The 12,612-nt window shown below is 29.9% G+C and overlaps 1 protein-coding gene across 3 annotated transcripts; it reads left to right on the top strand.

Annotated features, from left to right (window-relative positions):
* Positions 1-2,341: 2,341 nt before the first annotated feature.
* LOC100573036 (glucosidase 2 subunit beta) lies at positions 2,342-11,391 on the top strand. Of its 3 annotated transcripts, XM_003242571.4 has the most exons (9): positions 2,354-2,579; positions 4,363-4,575; positions 5,221-5,405; positions 9,024-9,202; positions 9,274-9,352; positions 9,485-9,743; positions 10,335-10,525; positions 10,762-10,911; positions 11,008-11,391. In XM_003242571.4, exons 1-9 carry the CDS (start codon positions 2,465-2,467, stop codon positions 11,152-11,154), a joined length of 1,518 nt encoding a protein of 505 aa, XP_003242619.1. In that variant the 5' UTR covers positions 2,354-2,464; the 3' UTR covers positions 11,155-11,391. The 3 variants fall into 3 exon arrangements, with proteins under 3 accessions (XP_029342808.1, XP_016657664.1, XP_003242619.1); XM_016802175.2 differs by lacking the exon at positions 4,363-4,575 and having other exon boundaries at positions 2,353-2,579; XM_029486948.1 differs by lacking the exons at positions 9,024-9,202; positions 9,274-9,352; positions 9,485-9,743; ... (1 more) ...; positions 10,762-10,911; positions 11,008-11,391 and adding exons at positions 7,669-8,011; positions 8,091-8,626 and having other exon boundaries at positions 2,342-2,579.
* The last annotated feature ends 1,221 nt before the right edge of the window (positions 11,392-12,612 follow it).

Here is a 12,612-nt window from a genome sequence, read left to right as displayed (position 1 = left end):
GTATTTAAAATGTAATAAAATGATTTTAATAAACACATTTTTTTGTGAAATTTTCAAATAATGAACTTCAATATATTTCTAAAACATAACATTTTGTACAAAATATGTTTTACCAATACTCAAATACTTTACAATACTAACTATAATAAGGTTATGAGCTAAAGCATTATAAAAAAAATAAAAAAAAATAGTAATTATAGTGTATAATGCCCCTAGCTGAAGTACTCAAATTTAAAAAAAGGCGGGAAATGTTTGGACGATTAATGGCTGCTATCACACTAGTTGGCCACTCTCTTTAATATCAAGGCTCTCTACCATTGGCCATTGCCTTGTATCCGTTTTTAAGATTTCGTAACAAAGAGGGATACACGTTGCCAACATTCTATCAGATTACGGATACGGTACAATTTATAGAGTCCAATACTTCATACCGTAGGGATACGAAAACCCACACAGCTGACCGAGTGTCTATTCTATATTGTTCTGTGATTATACTGAGTATTGGCGATTGTTGGCGATTGAAATTGATAAGATGTAACGGGGACGCTGTGTATCATTTATAAATTATAATATGTTATTTTACATGTTCCCCGTTACAGATCCACCCCCCGCCGGCCTGATAATTGATAAGCTTTCAATCGCCATGTAGGATTCTGGTCTATGGTATTCGCTTAGAGTACTAGAGTAGTTTCAGGGGTACGAAACTCCGTGAACTGGCCGAATCGGGCGATTGTGGCCTTAAACACGGTCCCAGGAGGGCGTGACATACGTGAAATAGGGAATGGTAAACAAGCTAACCCCGCGTAGCGTATCCCGCCTATGTTTCGGGAAACGTTTACGTAAACATGTCTAGCATGATGTTGGTGCGTGGAAACATACATTTCCATGTTTTTCGGAGGTTCAGACTTCAGATCATAGGGAAACAAAACCCCAATCAGCTGATCGAGTTTCGCTTCTATATTGTTCTATGGTAGTTTCTAAGGGTGTTTGACACACGATTAAAGATATAATTGTTACCCGACGGGCTATGTCACAAGCACGGATATAGATACTATGGTTGCACAACGAATAATAATATGACGGCGCCAAATGTTCTTATCAAGTTACATAAATACATACATAGTATCCGTACAAAAAAAAGTCTCGACATACTAGCGCTCCACCGTGGCTAGGTAACCCGGTTTGGTTACCGTAACTTAGTAGTAGTTGTAGAGGGCGCTAGTAAAACGCGACTTTTTGTCAGAATTGATAAGAACATTCGGCGCCGCTCAGCACTGTGATCCAATATGGGGCCGTCGTGCAACCATAGTATCTATATCCGTGGTCACAAGCAATATCACATGGCAATTGAAATTACTTTCAGAATCAGCTGTTGAACTAACTTAGTGTGCTCTCTATAATCAGGGGTACGAAACTCTGTGAATTGGCCGAATCGGGCGATTGTAGCCTTGAACACGGTCTCCAGGGGGGCGTGGCATACGTAATCTATGATAAAAGTAAACAGTGGAAACAACCCGACCCCGCGCAGAATACCCTGCCTATTAGGCGGAAACGGTTTTTCAATACGGGTATAACATCATGTCAGTGTTACGGAAACAGTTTCATTGTTCGGACTTCAGATCATAGGTAAACACTTCACCCATCAGCTGATCGAGTTTCGCTTCTATATTGTTCTATGCTATAATATTAATATGAGATAATGTTAATATCATAGACATATTAATATGTCTATGGCACGATTTAAGATAGTATGGTTGCCCAACGAACTATGATAAGACGGCATTGGATTTAAATCGGACCCCGGGCACTAGCACTTCTAGTGGACTATTTTATAATTTATAATATAATATGATCATTATACAGGGTCTTCCAAATTTCGGTCTTTTGTCACACGAAATTTGGAACACTCTGTATATATTTTTATTGTATATAGGTATAACATAACAATTTTTATTAGTTTTAATTTGAACCAATATGAGCGCTGTATGCGGGGGTCCCCGTAGATCACGTGACTTTTCGATTCAAACCGTATGCCGTGTGATAACATTTTTCTAATGGGTCGATGGGCAACCATACTATCTTAAATCGTGGTCTATGGTTAATATATTAATGTAGTACAATAGTACATTAATATTCCACTGCTGTCAAGAGCGCTGCAGAATTGATCTTATCATGAGAGTAATATTAAAGACAACTATTCCATGCTCGTTGGACAACCATTATATCTTTAATCGTGGTTTGACATTTAAAAAAATTAATAATATTGATAATATGAAGTATTTAACTGATAACGTATACCACGCCCCCCTCCCACCCGAGACTATCATAAAGACCACGCAGTCACCCGATTTGGCCATATCATAATCTTACAGTCTTGAGTCTGGTCGAACGGAACTGCAGTTATCTTCAAAGACCCAATAATTAATGATTTTTGAATCTTTGTAGTTTGTAATGGAATAGTAAAATGGAAATATTCTATTTAGACATTGTTATAATTATTAATCTTCTACTTCATTCAATAGTTTTGACGGAATGTTCTGTTGGAAACTTTGAAATCATAAAAGGGATCCCAATAGAAAGTAAGTTTAACCAGTTTAGGTATTCTATACAATGTTGAATGTATCATAACTGTTGCCTATTAAGCTAATAGTATCAATTACAAAGTTTATAATATGTTTACAATATTTTCGACAGCTTTTGATGGGTAATTTTGTACTCATTAGTTATTTTCTTAGAACAATTAAGTTCTTTCATTATTCACAATTTCAACAAAAATATAATACTTACACAGTTTTGGATGATGCATTTTTTTTTTAAATTATGTAATCAATTATATCAACCTTTTTGTACCTTTTCATGTACCTTTTTAGTGTTTTTACAATGCTGCAATAAAAATATTACAAATTATGTAAATTAAAGAGAAATATAATCTTTAGTTGTTTGGTTGGTCCCCTAGAAAGATAGTTTATTATTGGTGTATTTTAACCTAGATTCAGAAGTATCTTTGTAAATAGCTAATAAATATTTATCTAATTCATAGAAGTTCTACTTGTCAAAGTAGTAAAATTTATAATGAATATTATTTTTATCTAAGCTAATTTTTGTTTTAAAATTAAATATATGTATATAATACTAATTGATCCCGTACACTTTATTGCCAATAAAAAATGGCAACTCTTAAAAAAATTATGTTTGCTCAACTCCTTTTGGGTGTAACTAGCTGTAGTAAGTGCAACTCAGCCAGGGTGGTAGGCAATACGACTAGGTACGAATACTAATTACTACCCTTAATCTACCATCAAAATTTAAAATCGATAGCTCTAATAAGTTTTGGCTCTGCGCTGATTATAAGTCACTCAGGATAGTCTTGTATATGTTTACAGATTACATTTTCTGTAACATTAAGATTATTAATAAGAAGATTTAGAAATAGATAAATAAACATTAAAATAACCTCTAATATTTCCAGTTACTGGGAATGTATGTACACCAAATTTAGAATAAAAATTATTATTATAATATATTTCGAATAAAAATGGAAAAATATTGCCAGCTGCAACCAATTTGCAATAACCACTGTAAACAGTAGGATTGACCATTTCACATAAATAATCCTCAGCAGTGGAGAAGTTATTACCATTTGAATTGTAAGACATAGTAATACAGTTTCCAATGATCCTCATAGAGACATACGAAACAATTATATTTCGAATCTCCTGGCATCTTTCTTGAGTGTTTAACAAATGAAATTAAATTGAACGGAAAAGGCAAGCACCATCACAGGTAATTGGTACAACTATTTGAGGTGTCAAATGTCAATATTCCATTGACAAAAATCACTTCAATCGAAGACATTTTTTACAAAATATAATTATATTGAATATATACATTTTTAAATATACCGACTATGTTTAATAATGAAAATAAACAATAATAATGGTAATTATGGAAATAATAATAATAAAGTATGTATTATTATACCTAATAATAATTAACATGTAAAATTTGTCTTTGCCGATTTTAACACCTTAAAATCAAAATTTTGCAAAATCTTTTCTTAATGCACTGTGAAATTATTATATTAATCTACACTCAAAATGTCTAATCGTTGTTATGAATCAGTCACTCTCACTTAGGATACTCGTTTATATAATGTATAGATAATAGGTACCTTTTTTTTTGGTTTTCCTTTTTTAACAAACATCTGTATGAACAATACAACTCCTCTTCTGCCATCGTTTATTGGTGGATAGATAATAGGTACCTAAGTAATTTGAATAATTAAAATATAATTTATTTAATTTATTCCATTACCATAATTATTCATCATTTTTTCATGACCATGTTGGCATTGTGTTGTAGATGCCAAACTATATGCCCACGGCAAGGACTTCTCTTGTTTCGATGGCACTTTAACTATTCCTTATTCATATATTAATGATGATTATTGTGATTGTATTGATGCAAGTGATGAGCCAGGTACCTCAGCATGTCCAAATGGCACATTTTACTGTTCAAATAAAGGACATTTTCCTTCTGTTGTGCCGTCATCACGTGTGAATGATGGAATTTGCGGTACCTATAACATTTAATATAACATTATACTATATTATATCAAACAAAATATAATCTCAGTAATTCTAATTCTGAGAATTGTAATTCTTAAAAACTGTATAATGGTAATAGGTATCTCTGAACTATATTATATTCAAGATAACAATTTTTTCTTATTATTTAAATGGTTTATAATATGTATTAATATTTCATAAATTATAAGTACCTAAAAAAATAAATACCCTTAATATTTTAAAGTTTAAACTCTTGTTCTTAAAAATATAATTTAAATATAGCAAATGTTATCTTATTACTACTTTAAATTGAACTAAATAATCATTAAACATTTATCTTTATAAAATGTAAGTAGTAAAAAAATGTTGAAATACATCATTATTTTAAGAGTTTATTATAGGTACTTATAATATTATTAAAAATTAACTTATAGATGCTGTATAATCCAGGTGTATAATCATTCCTTACACTCGGTAGGCAATAGGCAACTAAAATATTATTTAAATTTAATCAAATATATTATATTAGTTAATTTTTTAATCTTATTTATTCTAACACATTTTAATCGAGATATGTTTAATCATTATAGATTAAAATGTAATTAATTAAAATTATAATTTATCATTATAATGGACATTACATTTTAAACAGATTGTTGTGATGGGTCTGATGAGTGGGCTAGTAATTTCCAAAAAGATGCTTGTCAAAACACATGTGAAAATCTTAGCCATGAAGCTAGAGGTGAAGCAAATAGAGTTCATAATTTATATGCTCTTGGATTTAAAATAAGAGAACAACTTATTGCTAAAGGCAAATATCTTTTATTACAGAGACAGGTAAGACATTTTTATATAGGTATATTATACTCATTGGAACGAATATAATATAATATATTATAATATATAGAATATAATAGATTCCTTTACTCTCGCAGTCCTTCCCATCACTATTTAAAAAAAAAAATTAAACAATAAATAAAAACTCATACATGCAGTAGCGAGCTGAAGCACTCAATTTTGACGCAGTGCGTCAACTTTTCAAAGGGGGTGGTGCCACCCCCTGACTGTGGCACAGAATTACATGCTAAAGCCTAACCTCTTGGCTCTTTTGATTACATTTTATTTACATCATAACTATGTTAAAAGTAAAAATAGGATGGTGGTGGTAAGTACTTAATTATGAAAATGTGTCATTTAAAATTGAAGTTCAGTCTGCCACATGATATTCTTATATAGTTATAACTCATATGTAACCAACTTATCAAAATGTCAAATAGGTACATAACATATTATTATTTCAAAATTATGTACAATAAGTTTTCATATTTATTTTGTTACATTTACTACAATTTAATTGGTCATTATTATTATTATCATCGTATGGTAATAATATGTAAGCATTACAAACTAGATACAGATAAAGATATATAAATAATTCACGAAACGGTAAAACAATATTAAAATTAAGGCTATGGGTAACTTTTCCATGTTGTCAATTATTTGATAGTTGTCTAAAGTTGGATGTCAAGTGTCCTTATCCATTTGACCGCATTGTCAGTTGCATAGTGGAGTTCTTCCACTGTCCCGTTAAATGCGCGGAGAGGGCAATCACTTATAATATGGGAAATGGACTGTAATGGGTGGTCGCAGTCATAGCCCGGACTATCTCTCATTTTCCATTTATGTAGCATCTCTCCGGAGCGACCATGTCCTGTACGTAGGCGATTAAGTGTTACCCACTCGTGACGGGCTAGTTGTTGACCAGGAACTGGACTATCTGGGCTTCTAATTAGGCTATACTTGTCTATGGTAGAATTCTGCCATTCTAGTCTCCATTCGTCCATACCGTCATACAGGTTATCAATGAGTCTGGTTGTAGTTAGATAAGCAGGTTTTCTAGATTTTAGCCTAAGATTCTGGTTTGACGTGTCTTGATTTAATGGAAGGGATGTATTAGATAAGTATTTTGACCATTCTCTGCATGCAGCCTTTTTACGCCGGATGTGTGGTGGTAGAATATTGCAGAGAACTGGGAGCCATACTATCGGAGTCGGTTTGACAGTACCAGAGATAATACGCATAGAGTGATTAAGTTGAACATCGATCTTGCTACAGTGCGAACTATTTAACCATACTGGGGAGGCATATTCAGCGGCAGAGTAGACTAGCGCCAAGGCCGACGTTCTTAGGGTGGGCATAGCTGCCCCCAAGATGAGCCAGCTAGTTTATGAATAATGTTGTTTCGAGTTTTAAGTTTAGCAGCAGTATTTTCGATGTGATGTTTATAAGTTAACTGTCTGTCAAGCGTCACTCCTAGATATTTCGGTGTCGGATCGTATTCAAGACTTTTTCCACCAAATTTAATTTGGGGCTTGTATTTTTACAATCGATTGTTTAAGTGGAATGTAGTCACTACGGTTTTATCTGTGTTAGGTATAAGTCGCCATTTGTGTAGGTAATCTGATATTAGTTTTAGGTCATTTGTTAATATTTCCTCGGTAACTTCAAACTTATTGTGTTGAGTAGCCAGTGTGATATCATCAGCATAGATGAACTTACGGGAATTTGTAGCTGGCAGATCAGATGTATAGAGGTTGAATAATATCGGGGCAAGGACAGAACCTTGTGGTAAGCCGTTGTTTAGGCGACGTACTTTACTTTGCAACTCTCCTAAATGAACTGAAAACATGCGAAAATGTTATTCAATAGTTTATATAGTGTGAGGCATGGGAACAGTTGGAGTATTTTTGTCAATAGGCCTGTTCGCCAAACAGTATCGTAGGCAGCTGATAGATCAAATTGGTCATTATAATTAACAAAAACATAACAAAAATAAGTATTATTCCTGTATTAATTTAATTAAGATAAAAATGAGACAATTCCATTTAAAATACAAATAGACAATATTTAAAAAAAAAAAACCTTATAGGTTATATGTTAGTATAGATACCTACAAATTATTATTATTATTTAAGTATACAAATAACTTAGCAACGGATATTTAATTTTTAATTTATCATCATATTAAAAGCTTTTATACAACATGAACAAATGTGATTGTGAAAATCAAAATTGTAATCACAATAATGTTTATGTACAGCCGCCAAGAGTTAAATCATATGCAAAACATGGAACTTATATTCGTCCAGATATTCCTATGCAGTATAAAACCGAACAAAAATTATCTTATAAGAACTATCCTATAAATGGATTTATAAAAATTAATTCGTCTTCAAAAAGTAACTGCTTTGAAGATAATTTAAAATTTGGTTTTCAATATCCTACAAAAACTATTCAACAATCCAGTTACAAAAAATGGATAATTTCAGATAAGTTGGATATTAAAAAACCAAGAGACTGTTCTGATTTAATTGGACGTGGTTCTATAGACTTTAATACTACTAGAGATTCTGACTTTCAAAAAAAAAACATTACTCCCCAAAGTAAGAAGTTCATAATAGTTCATATAGTTATAATTTATTATCAACAATAAACTAAAATATTCCAATTTAATATAAATAGGTAAACACTATGAACAACCTTGCAGTGTTTTTAAGTTAAATACCCCAACTGAAGTTCAATCTACAACTTATCAAACATCTTACATGGATTCTAAAATAGAAAAAAACAATGTTGATATTTTCAAACCTAAAAGTACTTACATTAACCCAACAAAAAAAATGGAAACAATGACAACATATAATATTAATTATAAAAATTGGATCAGGAATTCAAATAATTCAAGTATAAAGACTAGGAACGATTGCCAAATAAAAAAACCTATAGATCATCAAACTACATACAATTATTGCTACACTGTACCAGGAACATATATTAAAGAAGTTACATTTTCATCAAATGATGATTTATGTATTAAAAAGTGTTGTGATTAAAAATGGATCAATAAATATTCTACCACATTATATGTATCACATTGTAAATTTAATTTTATTAATAAATATTGGGTAGGGGCCAAAGTATAAATATATATCCAACCAGATTTAATTATGTAGCAGTGATCATAAAATAGGCTGGGAGCTTGTTGGAAGATTTATGAGGTAGGTGCATGAAATAGTCAAGTGGATAATTGTAATATTAATTCATGACACGTTTGGAGACAATATAAGCCACAATGCCGTCATTGTTGTTTCTCTCAAACTTTGATGAAACCCAAACAAATTAAAGGCCTTACAATTATGAACTAATAGATAAAATATCTGAATAGTAATTAAGGTCAGCAGTTATTAGAAAATCAGAAAAATAGATAACATATTAGAATTATTTATCAAATATTTGTGATTGAGTGATTATTTTTTGAAAAGTAACAAAATAACCAAAGTGATATTATTGTAAATTTACCATTTTTTGAAAACTGTTATATAACAATTCAATCACAGATTTACATATATAATACAAGTTATTTATCAATATTTTCAATTTTGTTTTGTTCTTTAGAATAAGATTCTCCACCTCTTGACCAAAACAAAAGAAGCGCAGTTTAATAGAAGTAGTATGTTCAATGACAAAGAAATAGCTAAAGAAAAAGAAAAAAAAGCTATAGAGGAGGAAAAATCAAATCAACAAAATAAAGCAATCGAAATATTTAATGAAATTGATACTAACAAAGACAACAAGTACGATTATTTTAATACCTACTAAAAGACTAAATTATGTCAAAATATCACAATAAAAAAATCTTATTTAGAATTGAAGTAGAAGAAGTAATTGCTTACAGTACATTTGATCAAAATCAAGATGGCTTGGTTTCACAAGATGAAATTAATGTAAGTTGAATAGATAAATTAAATTATTAACATAACTACCAATAGAAGTAAAATACACCTAGTATTTTATTCATTAAGATATTGAACAAAATGCTCTTTGCTTCATTTAAAATATTTATTATATTTGTATAGTATTTTATGGAAAATAAAAAGGAAATTGATCTAAAACATTTTATGTCAAATGGCTGGAATCGTGTAAACCTGTTAATTTTCACAAAATCTTTTGATGAAAAACAACATCTAGCTAAAAGAAATGTCAAAAAAGAAATCCTAAATCAAGATTTTAATCATAGTTCTGATAATGAAACTGAAAAATATAATATTGAACATGTTGAAGCTGTAAGAATTAATAAATTATTATATACTGAGAAAACCAAAATCATAATTAATGGTAATTTATTATATCTATACAATGTCTAAATAAATGTTCATACTATTAATCAATAGAAAATCAAAAATTTGATAATTAATAATCCAGGCAAATGCTGGGGAATGGTTTAATGTCTGTTATTAGGTACCTAGCTACTCATTAGGGGCAATATTTAGACAAGACCTAGGTTAAAAATTAAAATAGTTAAAAATTTGAAAACAGTTTAATAGTTTTGACCTTAGGTGACTAAACTATTTGTAAAAATTCTTCTATAAAAAAAATAATGAAGTAAATTATAAAAAAAAATTATGTGTTTGTATTTCATGAAAATGATGGATAATTGAGAATCATTGTATATTTTAGTCAGTGCAGACTGTAGATCAAGCATGTAGAACATCGAATGGGCTAAAAATATTGAATCGAATACTTTGGTCTATGGCTGCTCGAATAACATATCAAATAATAATTCTTTTATCGTCACTTAATTTGCCAATGGCCACAGGCCTGAAAAGAGTGTAGGGCCGCACATTTATCATGTCTGTTGTAGATGATTATTTAATTTGTGTGATACACATACATGTTGTATACATTTATTATCAATTGTTATTTTAGAATCAAAAAAAGCTCATGAATTATTTGAAGAGGCTGACAGGACAGTTAAAGATCTTCAAAAACAAATATATGAATTAAAAAAATCTATAAGGAAAAATTTTGGTCCAGATGACGAATTTGCTGCTTTAGATGGACAGTGCTATGAACTGATTAATGATGAATACATATATAAATTATGCCTATTTGAAAAGGTAAGACAAAGTATTTACAGCAGAAGCTGTGAACACAAGAACTCTTTTGGACCAAGTGTGTCAATTAAACGATTGTTTCTAATAGGCGATTGGTTTTAGGCATTTCGTCTCAATATTGTGATTGTATCTTTTATCTGTGTTCCTAATAAGCAGCTTCTACTGTATTTCAATTTAAATTGCACCTTCTCCCTTCAGTAATAATATTAAGTGGATGTTACTGAGTTTATTTGCTATAGATAACTCAAAGGCCAATAAAGGGAGGACCTGAAGTACACTTGGGTGTCTGGAAAGATTGGGCAAGCTTTACGAATGACAAACCTCAATATCATACCATGCTTTATGATAGAGGACAACAATGTTTGAATCATTATCAAAGGTTTGCTTATGTAAGTTTTTTTCACATGTTCAGTGAACAAACATTAATAATTGTATATTGTATTATTGTGAACAAATATTAATAACACATATTACCTTAAAAACAGGTTCACTTGAGTTGTGGTTTAAAACCAAAACTTATATCGGTGTCAGAGCTTAACCGATGTGAATACCTAATGGAATTTGAATTGCCCTCAGTATGTGTAATAGAAGATAATAAATATTTAAGAGAACTTGAACGAGAAGAGTTATAACCATGAATACCTACTATTAACTTATGCTTAAAAATAATACTGTGTTAAATTGGTTTTTATTCCTCATCAATTAAGAATTATTAAACATGTTTAATAAATAATGTACATAATAGATATATTAGTGATGGTAGTATGGTACTAAGTACTACAAATGCAGAAATTAATGTCATAATATTTAATATACTATACTATGTTACCCCTGTTATTTATAAAATAAAATTGCTAGTTAAATTACTAGAGTTATATAAATTTTATATTTTTAAAACTATTTGTGTTATTGATATTAAAAACTCCAAAAAATGTACAATCATGTTATTATTTGAAGCTGATGTGTATTTTGTACAAAAACTTCCCAAACAGGAAAAATATCTTATGCCTCTTGAAATAATCAGATTTAGGCCATTTTTTTTATTTTGAAATATTAAGACTATACAGATTGCATTGGGAATTCTGATTTAAAAAAACTCTATTTACAAAAGTTATAATAATCATTTGAATATTTACTAAATTTTAAGTATTTTTAAATCTATTTTCCTGGTGTTATTCAAAATCGGAGTCCAATGAACATCAGGTCTCATTCTTCGAGAAAAAAATCAGTAATCACCAAACTTAAACGAGGCATAACCGTTTTTCCCATAGTAATTTCTGGTCATTGAAATGGGTTGATTTTAATTTATGTATTGCCTATGAGTAATGTAACTAGAAACTGGCAGAACTTTAACTCCCTAATAAATATCCTTCAAATCAGTATTTCAAATTCAAAAACAAAACCCAGTTTTATTGCTTGAAACGTTTAGGAAAATATTTGAATACCAACCGGTTTTATATAATTTAAACTTTAAATGGGTAGATAATTATTATCTAATAGTCTGTATATTATTTGAGTACATAATTTTACTTCCTAATGTCTGTTCTTTACTACACTTCCTCATGTGTATTATGTATGGTTATTAATTAGTATTCAATTATTAGAACTCAAACACAACAGTTCATGTCTTTAGCGTTGTCTATTGATTTTAAATATTGTGTATAATTATATTATTACCCACATGCATTATCAATGCAGCTTGGAAATAATTTACAGTTTTCATATAAATTATCAATGCAGGGGACATATTATACTATAATTATAAATATATGAAGCCATTAAATCATTCTTCATAATGAATCGTTTAGTTCTAATAATTTATTATTAGTTATTACCATCAATTGTCATAAAAACAGTTTGAACCAAATATTGATGGTCAAATAATTATTAAAATATATTTAGTGTATTTAGGTATTATGTATTAACAGTAAAGTTAAACATTTATTAAAAAATTGTTTTAAGATATATATGAACCAATTTAATTGCTTCATAAAAATGCAGTAATAAATTAGAAACCAAGGTAATAAGATATTAATTCATTAATCACACATTTGAAAGGAATCAAAATTCACATTTTTTTAAATATATTA

This window comes from Acyrthosiphon pisum, chromosome A1, assembly GCF_005508785.2.
Source record: "Acyrthosiphon pisum isolate AL4f chromosome A1, pea_aphid_22Mar2018_4r6ur, whole genome shotgun sequence".
Taxonomy (NCBI): domain Eukaryota; kingdom Metazoa; phylum Arthropoda; class Insecta; order Hemiptera; family Aphididae; genus Acyrthosiphon; species Acyrthosiphon pisum.
Note: the sequence above shows the minus strand (reverse complement) of the source record. Positions and strands in the feature narration are given on the sequence as shown.

What these genes read in the sequence shown, in the direction of transcription:
- LOC100573036 (XM_003242571.4), top strand. Translation starts at nt 2,465, where the DNA reads ATGGAAATATTCTATTTAGACATTGTTATAATTATTAATCTTCTACTT. An exon ending in ATCTTTTATTACAGAGACAG is followed by an intron (nt 5,406 to 9,023) that starts GTAAGACATTTT and finishes TTTGTTCTTTAG; the next exon opens with AATAAGATTCTCCACCTCTT. An exon ending in TTTCACAAGATGAAATTAAT is followed by an intron (nt 9,353 to 9,484) that starts GTAAGTTGAATA and finishes ATATTTGTATAG; the next exon opens with TATTTTATGGAAAATAAAAA.